The sequence below is a fragment of the Hippoglossus hippoglossus genome, chromosome 3, assembly GCF_009819705.1.
Source record: "Hippoglossus hippoglossus isolate fHipHip1 chromosome 3, fHipHip1.pri, whole genome shotgun sequence".
Taxonomy (NCBI): Eukaryota; Metazoa; Chordata; class Actinopteri; order Pleuronectiformes; family Pleuronectidae; genus Hippoglossus; species Hippoglossus hippoglossus.
Genome location: NC_047153.1, coordinates 7812766 through 7829139, shown reverse-complemented (window position 1 = coordinate 7829139; position 16374 = coordinate 7812766). Strand labels below are relative to the sequence as shown.

The following is a 16374-nucleotide window of genomic DNA, read 5'->3' as shown; positions in this document are numbered from 1 at the left end:
GATACAGCAGACACTTTGGTCCTCACACTCACACGGCTATCTGCCCCCCCCCCCCAGCTCCTATAGCGTCCTCTTTGCCTCCCTGGCAGATTCACCCGAGAACCTTTGGCCTTCATACCATGACAACAAGGATGGGTGAGTTATTCTGAGAAATAAAGCCCTGCAGAATGGCCGACCGGCTGTCAGACACATTGACACAGAGGAAATCCAGACAGAGTGGTGGTGAAAATGAAAAGAAGAAGCTTGGGAAATTAATGAGGGAGAGATGGGGGTGGGGGTTTAGCCAAGGAGACATGTCATGGCCGACAAGAATGTGGCCCATCTGATTAATCTGGTAGCAGGCCGTGGACAGAAGTTGGGGAATGGGAGGTTTTGTTAGTGTCAAACTCAGCGTGACCTGGCAGGAGACTGTGAAAATGAATGGGATGAATGGTGGTGCTGTCTGTTTCATCACAACATTTCCAGGAACTAACATCAGCTGGATTGCACAGAAAAAGACCCTGATCCAGTGTGTTCGTATGTTGACATCGCCAATGCTCCTATAGCAGCCAAATGCAAGAATAAATACAGGTGTTAGGCTATGTTCCGCACACAGAGATGATTGTGCAGTGAATGAGGACTTTTCCTCAGGTCGAATATGTTTTCTAGGAACAGTGCCACAAGGGAAAATTCTCCATTAGAGGTGAAACCTCGGTATTCAAGGATCCATTCAAAAAAGTTAAGGTAAACAATCTTTGCAATGAAATTAAACCAAATACAAAAAGTACTCATGGTGATGAAGGTTTCTTTTAATTAACTTATCAATATAATGTTAATATAACTGTAGGTCATTTCCTTATAGGCTTCAGAAATGTTTTCCAGTGAATTGTCTACAATGTGTGTGTGTGTGTGTTTGTTTGTTTGGGTCTTTGTGCCGAGCTGTGATTCTTAATATGATGGTGAAAGAGAAAATTCCTCCACAGAGGTATGTAGCCTTACAGATCAATCCTCTTAACTGATTAACACTTTTACCAGAGGTTGCACTCTCTGCGGCCAGCTACAGGTCAGCTGCCTGCCGTTATGGAACAAACCCATTTCAACACCAGTTACAACTGTTACTATCTTTACAGAGATAATGTTGAGTAGATGAACAGTTAGAATAAAACATTTCACATGAAGCGTTGTACAAACAGTAGAGTCTTTTTGAGTGCAACGCTCAAATCCAACAGATTATTTGCATCCAATAGAAATGCCAACGTTGATCAACTCCCAATTCTACTTCCGTTTTGACCCAATTTGGACACTTCAGTGACACGACTGTGCTCCTCTGAGTCTACACTTGGTTTGTCCCTGTGAAGGAGACGGAAAGTGGGTCAGACATAGCAGGTCGGGGCCCTGAAAAGAGGCAGCTAGCCAGGCCATTGTCCTCCTAAATGCAGGTATGAATTTTACTGTGTGTGTGTGTGTGTGTGTGTTTGTATGTGCCTTTGGCCTCTTTCTAATGCACTGGGTGTTCTCATTCAACTGATGCTCTATTTGTGGAAGTATCCATGGTGATAATGACTCGCAGTCATGGAAAAGAGGTGGATGGACAAGTGGACGTGTCCATTTGGCACACATGGGCGAGATCTCTGCTCTCCCCTGCCAGTCTGCAGTATGTACCTATTCAAACAGCAGCTGAGCAGGGGCGAGGGCCACAAACAGGACGGGTGAAAGATTCCACAAATCCACGAGGGAAAGAAGGAAAGAGGGGATGAGAAGACTCGGGGGGGCGATGACACGATCAAAGGGGGCGACTCCGAGCTCCTGTCAGCCAGGCCCAGAGGGTAATTTGGATTTGCAGTGAGACACGTCGCAGTATAATTCCCTGCACGACTAAAGCTGCAGCGTTATGCTTTCCTACAGACCATTACACAACCTGCAGCCTCAGGCAACAGCAACATCGTCCACAGTGTTTACGAAACATTTGCATTAAAGAGAACAGCACCTGCTCAACGCAAACACTCTGTATTGATCCACAGAGGAAAATCTTAGCAAACACAACGTGACAAAGCTTTGCATAGGAAATGGCGGCTGATTGTGCTGCAGCAGCTAGAGGGACTGCTGAGGGCATCAGAGATGGAGACATGGGATCAGGGTAGAAGAAGTACCTGAATGTGAAGTAATATTACAACCTGGAGTGTTGGTTGAAGATGTTCTCACACACACACACACACACACACACACACACACACACACACACACACACACACACACACACACACACACACACACAGTCGTGACTTCAGAGGATATTACATTGACTTACATTGATTTCCTGGGGACTTACACTAACCTTAACTTTAGTTACTACTTACCTAACCTAACCTAACCTTAACCGTAACACCTTACCCTGATCTTAACCTTACTCTAAACTTAAAGTTAACCTAACCTTTAAACATGTACCGACCTTTAAACGTGTCGTCAACATAAAGTTTAATGATTTATGTTATGAGGACTTGCTTTTGGTCTTCATAAAGTGTAAATAAATGTATGTCCCCACAACATTATACCTGTACCACACACACACACACACACACACACACACACACACACACACACACACACACACACACACACACAATAGCTCAGAATCCTAAGCAGTGTTTATAATTCCCTCTCTGCTGGGGGCCTGTGTTGAGCAGGGAAAAGGTGTCAGCTTCAGCAGAAACCAGCTCCTCTCTCTGCAGCAGCAGCAGATCTCTCAGCAGTCCACTGCGCACTGTTTTCATAACTGCAGCCCAGAACACATGAAGACAACAGAGCCCAGGCCATCAATCACCAACCAATCGGAGGGAATAGATCAAATGTGCCGTACGGCCATTAGAGAAACAACCTGTCACTGTTTGCTCTGAAACTTTATGTAACATCAAATGTCAATATAACCATTATGACTACTGGGACTACAGGGACTGTAAATACCCAGGTTACTATGGCAGTTATGAAAGGTGGTGGGAGACCAGTTCAGCTGCTGCAGAAACTTTCTGTTTCCTAAATTAGACAGCGAGTGGAGCCGGTTTCCAAGCAATCAGCTTTCAATTAAACCAAATTGATCGCTCAACCATCGTCTGTGCAAATTCAGAAGATGGTACATTAGTCATTTATTATCGTGTCGCAAATGCTCCGGCTTACCTAACCCGGCGTGGTGAGACAGGGGTGAGTGACCAACAATTTAGGATGGAGAGAGAAAGACAGAGAGACGGTTTCTGTGGCTCGGTGCTGGCAGGTTGGTTAGATAACTGAAGGTCAGGAGCAGAGTGTATACTGAGCTGTGAGTCACAGCGGGCTCTGAAATTCCGCAGGCCAGGGAGACTGGACGAGCTCTCGTCCCACACCTGACCCCAGCGCCTCCCTCCCATCCTCTGCTCTCCTCCTCAACACTCTCCTCTCTCTCTGTCTCTGTGTGTGTGTGTGAACCCCCCCCCCCCCCCCCCCCCCCTCTCTCTCCCTGACACCAAGACATGCAGCCTTTGGTTATTCTGTCAACCAGATTTCAGACGGCTCCTTTTGGTCCATACTGCAGGCTTTTCTGTTGAGCAGTGTTAAAACCCTGACGTCTTTATTGTGGAGACTTCTTCACCATCTCGGAAAGAAAATACAAGATACAAAGGACATATGTTGAACTGTGCTGTCTGTACCCAAATCAAGCAATTTGTATATGTTGACATCATTACTACATTATATGATTTCATTTCTGACTTTGTAGTGATGTCATGATGAAACCATTCCTCCCATATGACCATTAGCTAATCATTAATTATCTTTTGATAAATATATATAAATATACATATATACCAGCTTTTCTTCGTGTCTATAGTCTGACAGGAGGCAGAAATACCTCAAAAAATGTTTTTCTGAAATTTGCGTGATGTCATTCGGTGACTTCATTGTCATCATCTGATGATACTTTCCAAAGTAATATTCCTTCCAAGTTTAGTGAAAATGTGTTGATGCATTGTTGAATTAATTTGAATACATACACACACACACACACACGCACACACACACACACACACACACACACACACACACACACACACACACACACACACACACACACACACACACACACACACACACTGACTGAAGAAAAACTTACTCCTGCCTTCATGGCTATGTGAAGGGTGAAACACGTGGAGTATTGTAGAATTATCAGTTATTATCTCCGTATAGCTTCAATGAAAAGCTGTTACAATACAGCTTATACGTGATACAAAAAATACTTACTAACATTACTGCAAGGTTGAGGTGGAAACAGACGTTTTTCAGCTCATAACCCAGATATTTCCAACATGGAGCTGACCCATTTGGAAACCTGATGTCCCGTGATATCCCCCATTTTAAGCTGTTTATGCAAGATGCAGACATAAGACCTGAGTCAGGAACTGTGTCACTTCATTGTCTGAGTGGAATCACACATCCCATGTTAACCATTTCTCCACCAGTGAGGTTTCACATAAGCAAGAGTCCAAATACAACAATGTGGAATTAAAATCCGACTTCAGTGAGAGTACAGAAGTATTATCAATACAAAATGTATCATTCAATCAATATCAAAATGTCTTCTGCCCAAAATATTATTAAATATTACTTGTTACTTACTAATTTAAAAATTCATATTTGAGAAGCACTTAACAAAAATGTTACCTAATTACAATGTTTGTGTAAACATAATGCGCAACATGTTGTTTTTAACAGTTGTCTACATGTGCCACACAAATCATGTGTTTATTTGTGCATTGCAATGGAATTCATTCAGGTTGTTAAATATAAGGCCAAGGTAGATAAACAGCAGGTAGATACAGAGAAACTATTGTTTTGTGTAATGAGGCAGAAGAGTGACTCTAGAGAAGCTGTCCCACAGACAGTCACCTTGTCTCATTTACATTTTCTTTGTTTGTCTGTTTCTGGTAAAACTGTGTCGATGTAATCAGCTCCCAGTTGAAGGTAACCTGCTGTTTACAGATTAATCTCTGTTCCTTCGACTGAACACGCTGACCCGGATTGTTAAGGTCAGAAGGAAAAAAAGAAACGGATGATACTGATTCGTTGCAGTCATGGTTGCACGTGTGTGTGTGTGTGCGTGTGTGAATATTACACACCTGCTCGTACGTAAGGGAAAATGTTCCTGCTAAGACCCTGCCTGGCTGCGGCCTCCGGGGCGCAGTGTCATGTGTGAGAGTTTGAGGATCCTGCGGTGAGAGTATTGTGTTTCTATTTTATTTATTAGGCTCTTATATAAGCAGCAGCAGGGGGAAGGGACATACTGAGACAGGGGTAAAGGCCACTGAGCTATGAAATACAGCCAGGGTACACAGAGTGAGACTGTTACTGAGGAGGTTCACAAAACTGTTGGATTCAAATGAAATTGAAACAAAGAGACAACAGACAGAATAAGACAACAGAAATTCACATAATTAATCCTAAATTCTGTGACGTTGCTCTGAAATTAAAAGGGAATTAACACAAGAAACTCAAGGAACAATAATACCGCAGATGAAAAAATTAAACTGAAGGGCAGCACTGTTTAAAATGCTACACAATTGAGTTTTCTGGTTAAAAAGGTGTTCTTCTAACCATCAAGTGAAGCTAAGCAAGGACAAAAAGGTCTGTATGAACTGAAACTTGAGTTTAAACTATTCTCTGAAGTTGATCTGACTGAAATTACATGGGAACTATAGAAAAAACTCAAGGAATAACAATATACTGTAGGTTTTGTGCCTTTTTCACTGTTTGTGTCTTTACATATGAATTTTATTGTTAGAAATGTGTTCCTCTGACACTCAAATGAAGCTTAACAAGGACAAGGAGGTCTGCACCGAGTTAAACTTCAGTTTAAAGAGCATATGTGTTAAATGTTGAACAAGTAAACAGCAGAAACATTGTTCTTTAAGTGTGAAACTATACAAAACATGACATAAATCTGATGGAAAAGATCAAAAAGGTTTTAACCCAAAGTAAAAGAATGACAGCAAAGACAGTGAAGTCCTCAGTCTTAACAGAAACAGAAAAACAGAATGAAGAAATTGTTTGAAAAAAATGTATTTAATAAGCAAATGTCATGTGTAAGATTGAGATTATGTTACCGTCTTCACCACAATCAAACTCCAAGTATAAAACAATTTTAATGATATGATGAATCCTCCTGGAAAGAAACCAAGATACACAGAGTACAGCATATCTGAATAGCTCAAATATAACCTGAGCAGATGAAACAGGTGTATACACGTGCAGGATCAGAATACACACACACACACACACAGATAAACACACAAACCCACGCACACACAGTTCTAACCCTCACCCACATCCTAACCCCAACAACACACAACCTTCTACTTCTGTCTTAGTAAGGACACTAATTGGCATAATGTACTCCCAGCTCCTTACCCTAACCTCAACCATTAAAACTAAATGTCCAACACTAATCCTTAACCTAACTTTAACCTGAACCTAATTGTAACCCTAAAACCATGTCTTAACCACCAAACAGTACATTAAAGGTGGGTCACAAAGTGAGGACCGGCCTAAATGTAGGTTGTAGGCTCTAACTGGTCCTCACAAAGATAGCTGTACAAGAGCACACACACACACACATAAATCTAAGACCATAATGACAACACATGGCTGTTTACCTCAAGAAACACCTGGACTGACAGTGAGTGTCTTCCCTCGGGGTTAATTGGCAGAACAAAAGCCAAGAGTTTCTCACAGTGACTCAGCCGACTTTCATCGTTTGTGTGTGTGTGAGAAAACATGGCCTCTCCACATCACTGATCTGTTCTGTTCAGTGTGTGTGTGTGTGTGTGAGAAAACATGGCCTCTCCACATCACTGATCTGTTGTGTTCAGTGTGTGTGTGCTTTTGTTCCGGTCCAGGCTCAGTGCTGGACGGTGGGAGGATCCGGGTACGGCTCAGCGAAACAATTGAAGTGATACAGAGACAAAAGACGAGACAAGAGGAGGAGGAGGAAAAAACAAAACAACAAAAAAACAGGGTGAAATGCTGCAGCCCTCCCCTCCGTCTCATCCCCCCTCAGTCAGTGCTGACTGTGTGTAGCAGTGCCTCCCCTCCCTCTCCTCTCCTGTGTGGAACTGGGTTTACATAACCCACTGCAGTCTGAGAGGACGCCGCACACAACTGTACTGACGACACCTCCTCTAGTGAGACAACCGGGGGAAACACACACACACATCATTTGCATAAAGCAGCATCATACATTCACAGTATGCGCTATTTATAGTGCAGCATGTGCTATACTAAGGACGCATGGCTTCTGCTTCCTGCATCTAGACATGCACGTACAAGCCTCTGCACACACACACATGGGCCCGCTCTGAGTGACAGCTCCATCTCGCCCTCAGCAGTGAATGATTCAGTTGCACAATCTCACTTCAACTAAGCAGCTTCCTTGTGAATTTCCAGTGAACTGGAATTTTAGGTACAGCCCAACTGTACCTGCAGAACGTTGCTTTAGTTGTGTGTCTCTGTGTTTTGTGTCTGTGTGACGCAGGGAGGCCGCCATTTTTACTAAACTCTTTCTTCATGACTTTGTTTGACCAGTTTTGTATTGTGGGTGGCTCCAACCAGTTCTGTGTGGACGGGGCTGAGGGAGAGGTCAGATCCAAGGGCTGTTATCTATCACTGGGAACCCAGTTAACTGTTTGTGTGTGTGTGTGTGTGTGTGTGAGGGAATGTGCGACAGTGTGCGTCATCCTGCCTGATGAACTTGAATCAGTAACCTGGACTGTTGTTCTCTACACTCCCCCGCCACCCTCCCCTCTAACAACCGGGAATCAAGTCACAATACCTCCCCTAACGTCTGGTGCTGGAGCTCTGACGTGTGAAACGCTCTCTCCTCCAAATTCAAAATCATACCTGCATCATACTAATGGATTATTGACTTGAAACAGGTTTGAGTTTATACAGCGGCCACTGATTGACATCAGTCAGTAGAGGACATACTGCACCTCAGTATGAAACAGTCCTCTTATGAAACCACATTTAAATTCACTAGATCCGATACTGGATTTTTATTTGGATCTGCACAAACCCATTATTATCAGTGCCCTAAATATGCCAGATAATTTAAAATCAAGATTCATGAATTAGTCTCTGACAAATATACTGAAAATGTTGCTTTGGTAGTAGTTGTGCGTCTCTGTTGTTCTGTCTCTTTGCAGCTGAATCACTAACTTTCTCGAAAGAAACGATAACAGTCATTACAGACAGAGGCAGAAGGGCCTGCTGAGTGTGTTAAGTATCCACCCATGACAGACCGGTTGAGGAGGACCTCCGCCTCCTGTCATGAGGGTTAAGTTGGTTCTTTCAGCACCAACAGACTTGTCCCTTTACTTTCCTCCCCAGTTCTTTCCTGAAGGGAATTTTTAGCATCCACATAACCTGCATGAACATTCAATCAAAACGGGTTCACGGCTAAAATGTCAGACTTTGCTTCTCTGCTTTTTGCCTAATTTCATCTTCAATCAACACTTAACCAATTTAACCTGCTTTTTGTTTGGAAACAGGACTAAAGCTCACAACAGAGTGATTCACGCATATGAATCACAACCTTAGAAAGATAGAGGCCTTGGGAAGCTTTGGTTACATCACACAACCATTTCTTTATTTCTCACCTCTGCTGTACACAACATAGACAAGCAAACACACTATCAGACACACAGACACTCACCCACACACACAGGTCTTAAGAAAATATACAAAACAAAAATCTGGCTGTTTATAAGCCATGTGGGCTGAGCACTGATAATACAGTGGAATGATTAAAAAAAAAAGAAGTAAATTATTCATCATCATCCTCCTCCTCTTCCTCCTCCCCCTGCTCCTGTTCCTGCTCCTGCTCATGCTCCTGCTCTGGCTCATGCTCCTGCTCTGGCTCATGCTCTTCGTCCTGCTCTGGCTCTGGCTCCTGTTCCAGCTCCTCCTCCTCCTCCTCTTCTTCATCACTGATGACATATTTCTTGGCCTTCTTGGTGGACATTTCCTCGTCATCCTCCGCTTTCCTCTTGCCGGATCCCTCACCCTCCTGTGGGAAAGGGAGAAGGAAAGAGGTGACTGGTTGAAATAAGGTGTCAGCAGACGTTCTGTACAGCTCATCTGTACATTGTTTGTTATGTTCGAAAATTTGTCATAACTTGTTTTTGCAAAGACAGTCAGTGCAGAAGCGAATTCATGTTCTTTCAGAAGGACTAGAATTTCCTGTCCTGTTCAGTTCCCATGAGGTAACAGTGAAACGTAGGCATGTTCAGGTGCTGCCTCACACTGCCCCCTGTCTGCCCTGCTGGATAGTGCACCTACCTCATCACTGTCCAGCTTCTTGGCCTTCATCAACCTCTGGGCTTTATCATCATCAGAGCCCTCATCGCTGTCTGAGGAGTAGATCCTCGCTCGCTCCTCTGGATTGGGGGCAGAGAAAAAGGCGATGTTCATTAGATCTCAGTAAAAATCGAACTTGTGACAATTTTTAAAATGACCGGGGTGAGTACAGTATGCATTTTCCCCTCACCTCTCAGGCCTCCTCCTCCCTTGTACTTGCTCTTGATGGCTGCCAGGCTGATTGACTCCTCGCCCTCCTCCTCATCGTCGTAGCGGTCGGGCTCCAGGTAGCTGCTGCTCAGGCCTCTCTGGTGCTGCTTCTCCCTCATCCTCCGCTGCTGGGACTCCCTGCGGATAGAGGCACGGAGCCGCTCTTCCTCTTTCTGCCCGGAGAGCAACACCAGTGGGAATTAATTTTAAGCCCTGGATTCAAGTTTGACATCTTGTTTCTAGCTGCTAATTTAAAATCTCTTTTGTTACACTGATAAAAACTTCACTGTGTGGTGCTTGTGGTTCAGGAAATAGCGAATGTCATTATTTTGTCTGTTATAACAGGTTTAGATTAATCAGTTATTTTTTTCAAGGCTTCATTATGTGTGACATCTATTTTTTAATTAATTCTTTATCAGCTTTTATTCGTATTGTTACACATGATAAGGCCTTCAGCTCCTACGACCACATCTTCCAAGTTGGGCTTCTGATCAGCAAGTGTTAACCAAAGCCCTCTGTGGGCGTCCCTCATCTGAACAAACTGTACTCTTGCAGAAAAAGCTGCTTTGTCGACAGTATCCAAATCTAACTAAGACCCTCATTAATCTACCAAACAAGAAAACAACAAGCTGCTACACCAGTATAAATGCTGACTATGATGCAACTTTCTATACTGACACATACACCTTTTTAGATTATAAAACATTCATACTGGAAATGACTGAGTGAAAGAAAATCTGAGCAGGAGATCACACAGAAGTGTCACAGGTCAGCACTGAGCTCAGTGAAACTATAAACGATGCTATTAACAGATCTGATTTGTGTTGGCATTAGATACACATTCAGCCCCACACACGTACACACACATACACTCGCTGACACCATTTCCATTTCACTGACCACTGTGTGACCTCATTATGTAAGTGCACCAGGTTATTTCTGTATGTAAAGGGACAACACTTGCCAACAATTGCCAACAATTGGCCTCATGCAACATTTTTCAGTCCCTGTGGCAACAGAGGCGTTCTCGGAGCAGATCAAAGAGAAACCCAAACAGCCCCGACGGACAGAACGTGAAAGTGTGTCACCTTGATCATTTCGTTACGATGCGACTCAGGATCTCGTCCGGCCATCGGAAGGATTCGGATCTTCTGTGTCTTGGAGCAGCGGTCAGCCAGAGACAGAGTCATCTTCCTGTGGGTGGCGCTGTCTGTGGAGTGGGGCCTGGAAACACAAGAGGAAACAGTGTCAGATTTTAACGCGACTGTGCAAATGTGCCCCTAACATAACTGTGTTTGTTTGCAGGAAACCTCCACAGAGCAACTTTAAGTATCATACACCATAGATGTTTTGCCGGTTTCTAAATGTCCCATTTTTCTGTTTCTGTCTGCAGAGATACCCACATTTCTATGCTGCCCCATTATCGTCATTTCATATCCCTTAATCAGCAGCTTTTAGTACATTCGAGATATTTTTTGCAACATATCCGTAAAGAAATGAGATTTAACCTTCAGTTAATTCCGTCCTGGAAACCAGTAGAAGCATTAAAAAAGTGCACACTGTGCGCAGTGTGTTCAGGTTGTGTTTTTGCTTTCATATCAATGTGTCTCTCATTTTTACCTCCCCCTAGAAGAATGTGTTGTCACAGCTGTTTGTCGGTTTGTGTCTCTCAGCAGGATTACTCTGGGGGGGGGGGGGGGGGCTTTCATTAACAATGGTGAGATAGGGCATTATCTTTGGTGGAGGTATGTGTTGTTCAGGTATCCTTATTAGTTAACCAGGAAAATTTTACTTCTTCTTAGCGCCATCTTCTCTGAAGGTTTTTGTTTCATTAATTTGTGAAGCTGCATAAAGCTCCTAAGTAAGAAGAAAGAAAAAGAAACAAAGCTATGTCCAAACCAATTTAACCGTGAGCAGCTTCAGCCTCAATCCTAATTAAAACTCTGATGACAATACTGATTTAGAACAAATGGTACAGTCCTGCCTGGGAGCGTAGAGGCCTATTGTGCATTAAAGCAGCTTTGGCCAGTGGCCTGCTAGTCCCATGTGGTCTGAGAAGACAGAACATCCAGGTGGACTTTGGGGCGCTAAGAGGCTTACGCTGTTCTTACTGGGAGAAACCTGGGCAGCTCGCACAAGGTGATCAGGGACTTACAGCATAGAGCACATTTCTGAATGGAGCCTGAAAGAAAGGTGCCACTGTTGTTGTTTGGAACTGGAGGCAGTCGGGGGGCTTATTTAGTGCAGGTACAGCTGTGACAGAGTCAGACAGGAGGAGGAAAATCCCCAGAGACTCAGGTGAGAGCCTGTGTCTGAGTCCATCAACAACACAAGCATGACATTTATATTCCATTACCTGAATGTTAGTTTGGTTTTGAACACAGCCTGCCCCTGCAGTCCAGTGCCCTGTCGGATGAACAGGTGGTTGTGGTCTCCTTGGAGAGGAGCTTTGTAAACATCGAACACTTCGTTCCCCAGGTGGAGGGACATGCTGCGGCGAGAACAGGAAATTTAAAAGCATGGAAAATACAGAGCATTTCCTCTTCACATAACCCCAACATCCGGCTTGACATAACACACACCTGCCATCCGACCATTTGACGATGCGTGCATTGCTCTCTCGTGCTTCGTTTCCCTCCTCGTCTTTCTTGGCTCTCCACCGAATCGTATTCTCCACCTGAGGGAGAAAAGGATAAAGTGTTGTCACTTAAATACCAAAGTCAACCACACGTGAAATCTATTGACAAGAAGATTTTCTGTGGATTTCCATGTCGTCCACATCGAAAGTTACAAACATATTCCCATATACAGATGTGGTGAAGTACAGCATGTACCTTCAGTTTGAGCCTGGTCCGTCCCTCTTCATCCAGCATTTCCTCATCCTCGAATTCATCCTCATAGTACTGAGGATCAAAGGGTCTGAAAAGGGAGGTTCAAAGAAAAATAAATATACCAGAAAGACTTGACTACTGTGGTCAAGACCCATCACATTTAGCTGAACACAAACTAAAAAACTAGGATATCTGCTCTTGGAATTCTCATCTTAATATTTCTGAAAATATGTCCTCTTCATTTGTTGTAGTTGTATCTTTTTCAGACATTTTAAAAGGATTTAAGAGCTCATCAAGTTCAATATGTGTTAACACTGTTTTCATTGACAGTGCCAATGTTCTGACCTGGGCTCCACGGACAGGAAGTTGGGCAGCTTGACAAAATAAAGGTCAGATCCGAGGTCAGTGCTGACTTTGGGGATCTCTACTTCGATACGAGTTTCAGCCGCAGGCTCCTCTTGTGGGTCCCCCTCCATCCCATCGTCTGCATCCTGGGCCGCACACACACAGGAATATTTCAGAAAAACATTGTATGATTCAATGGCCCGTGATAATAGGGATCAGCTCAGAGAGGCTTAATGAGAGGCTCTGAGAAAAGGAGATTTGGGAACTCTTGTAAAAAGGACTCTGCACAATTTAAGAGTTGTGATGATCAGTGCAGAAAAGAAACAGAGTCAGAGGAAAGACAGGTACCAGGGGCTGTCCTGGGGTCAGAGGCTTGTCGGCATCGCTGTCTGAAGAGATGTCGTCAGCTTCTCCAAACAGGTCGTCTGCTGCAGTTTTCTTTACTGTTGAACAATATGGAAGACTGACTGTTCAGATTTGAACTGTAGATGCTGTGGTGAACTAACTAGTTTAGGTTTGTGGTCAAAGTACTTATGTGCCAAAACAGCTTCTTACCTTTCTTTGTTCCTACGTCACTGTCTGAATCTGAATCAGATGCGGCTTTTGCTTTGGTTTTCTGTCTGAGGAAATCATCTTCACTGTCGCTGCCCTTTACGGACTCTGAAAAGTCCAATCACAATAAGCCACATTAACAGAATAACTTCCACATGACAGCACAGTATAAATGAAAAAGGTACAAGACACATGAAGAGGTCTAAAAGAAAATTCATATTAAAAATTCTGAGATTAACCACAGGGCTCAGGATAAAATGTTCACATGTGGTCTTAACACAGGCGGCTGGCTCATGATCCAGTTCGTCTACAATACTGTTCCTGTTTAACACCAGACACTGGGTGTACCTGACTTCCTGTTCCTCGGCCCATCGTCATCAGAGTTCTCTCTTTCTTCATCAGAGTAATGACGTTTCACCTCCTCATCATCAGACTGGTCGCTCTTGGCCCCTCCTTCCCACTTCTCATCGTCCGACTGGTTCTCCCTGCCAGAGGCTTCTCCGTCAGAGCGTGGAGTGGCCGGCCCCGACTGTGGAGACCCAGGATCACTGTGCACGCTGATTTATAACAAACACATTGGAGAGAATAAATGCAGGGATGAAAATCTGGTCCTCTGACAATAATAAGTGTTATTTTATTTCATGTGATGTCAGTTCAATAAAGAGAGCATGTTCTTCACCTTCTGTCTGAACGCACACTGCCTCTCTCAGAGTGAGGGCTCCCTGCTCCAGACATCACGCTGCCAGCTGGGCTTCCTCCGTCTGAACGGTGGCCCCGGTCCTCGTCATCTTCATCCTCGTCTCGGTGGCCGTGCTCTGAGCCGCTGTGCTGCTCTGCGTCAGAGTGATCGTTGCCCTGGTCTGAGTGCATGCTGGCGTCCGACTGATTCCCAGACCGCTCAGACTGGTTGTCGCTGCCGCTGCGTTGACTGCGCTGCTCATCCTCACTGTCGTCTCCAAACAGCTCCTATTAGGCAGAAGGCAAGGTGAGTAACTTCAGCTGATGTAGAGATTGACATCACTAGTGCATGTTGTCCATCCCTCACTCTCTCCCATGTGAACACAAACATCTATTGTGGATGGATGGATTCTTCACCCGCTTGTTCTTGTTTGACACACTGAGGTTGCGATACAAGCTAATTGTGCAACTGCAGACACAGATGTGAGAGTGACATACAGAATGTTTGCAAGTCACTTCCAGTTTCTCGCACGTTGACACTTTACTCGTGGGTGCCGGTCCCCGAGGTAGTGATGTAGAGTTACTATGCTGCTTGGAGAAAACCAGTGGTGTCGACACGTGTTCCCCCTTTCAAATGGGGAATTAAGGTTTCCAGTGAGTGCAACTTCATTAGTCAACAGAATCACAATGAATATACAGTTAAAAATTTTACTTATGTGATTATATCTCAGTATGTCTGTTGTAGAATTGGCCTTTATATTTTTGTTGAATATTTCTTTTAAATAAAATTCCAACCCTCTTACCCCCTCCAGGTCATTTAGGGATTTCATTTGCAAAGCTACTAACTGACTTACCTGCTGTTGGACTGTGGACTAAATAACAACTGTGACAGAATTCGTATTATTGAATAAAATGATTGATGAAGTGATTTGACAGTGGCAGAGCATCTCGGACAGTTGTTTGATCTTGTACTGCAACATCTAAAACCCACCCTGTTTTACCTGAGCCTCGTTAGCCAAACACAAACACACACCTTATTAATACTGGGTTTCCCTTCCTCTTCATCATCCCGCTCCCTCTCACTGTCGCTGCCGCTGCCTGAGACGTTGCTGGCAGCCCGAGGTCTCTCCGGCTCCGAGTCGGAACCAGAGCCGGATGCAGATTCTGAAACACAAAAGAGCGGATTCACTGGAATGTTTCTATCTTCATTTAGCATAAAGTACACAACATAAATTAATTTGTGTTCTCATCGTCTCATAAAATACTCCACACAACTGGAATCCTCTCCCACACTGTCAATAGAAAACCAGGCCGGATTTATGGCTGAGCTGTTGTATTATAATGCAACATGTTTTACAGATGTCCCTCATAAATTACCCACAGTGTGTATAATAATATCAAACATTTTCATAGAGGCATGTTGTCACCTCAAGTTAGATTACTTATAAAAGATAAAGACGTCAGCTCTGCACCATTTTCAATATGAATGATTTGATTCTGATAAAGGTGAAAATGTAAAATGCTAACTTTTTAAAAAACTATTTAAAAGTTGTTCTCCTTTTCTTTGTTTTGGTCTGTTCGTTTTGTATTTTAGCGTAAAAGCAATAAAGACTAAAGAAGAACGATCCAGTCGTGAAGCGGGATCTGGACTTTTTCCGGTAACTAAAAACAAAATCCACCGATTAATAAACATGCAGTTTTTAGTTTACGTCTGTTAAAACACACACAAAACAATCAAATGAAGGATAAAACCAACGTCACTCGTTTTAATCAACGCTAACGTGCTCGAAAACATCCCGGAGTTTAACGTGTTTCCGCTTCACGATCACAACAACCGAGTTTCACCTTCACCGATCCTCTGTCTTTCTCTAAATCCACTTAAAGTCTCACTTTCTCACTTCATTAACAAACAGGCTTCTAAAGGGCTGTAAACACGGTTACCTCGCTGCTCGTTGTCGCTGTCTCCATCACTGCCGAACAATTCGTCCATGTCCGCCATCTTTTTTTCCCAAACTGGAGCGGCAGAGAAATGTGACCCACCGGAAACAAAAGATGATAACCGGGTTCCGAGCATGGGGCAACATCCCGGGCTGAGCGATGAGGCCAATACGGAAGTGCAAAAAGCTGCAGTTCATTGGGTGGCCACTTGAGGCTGGCTCCAAGAAGGAGTCAATTCCCATTGACTCCCATGTTAAAAAGCCCGACTTTAGAGCAGAATTAAACCTGTTTACAGCATGGTTCAAAAAACGGTTTTAGTCTCAATCACTTAGTTCTTCCTTCATGACAACTCTGAGGGGGGTGAATTTTTTTCTAACTCACTCGTTTAAATTATATAGAGGTTTGATATTATGAATAATTATCACTTGATGGACAGGTGACGTCACCGTTAGCTCGCGACTCCAGC

The 16374-nt window shown here is 43.7% G+C and overlaps 1 protein-coding gene across 1 annotated transcript; it reads right to left on the bottom strand.

Annotated features, from left to right (window-relative positions):
- Positions 1-8612: 8612 nt before the first annotated feature.
- Positions 8613-16027, bottom strand: leo1 (LEO1 homolog, Paf1/RNA polymerase II complex component). Its single transcript, XM_034572995.1, has 14 exons — positions 15912-16027; positions 15004-15134; positions 13972-14258; positions 13641-13849; positions 13296-13400; positions 13089-13183; positions 12741-12886; positions 12399-12483; positions 12147-12241; positions 11921-12055; positions 10653-10788; positions 9545-9737; positions 9337-9434; positions 8613-9064 (listed from the first exon to the last, which is right to left on the bottom strand). The coding sequence occupies exons 1-14, from the start codon at positions 15967-15969 to the stop codon at positions 8822-8824; spliced, it is 2016 nt and encodes a 671-aa protein (XP_034428886.1). The 5' UTR covers positions 15970-16027; the 3' UTR covers positions 8613-8821.
- Positions 16028-16374: the final 347 nt, after the last annotated feature.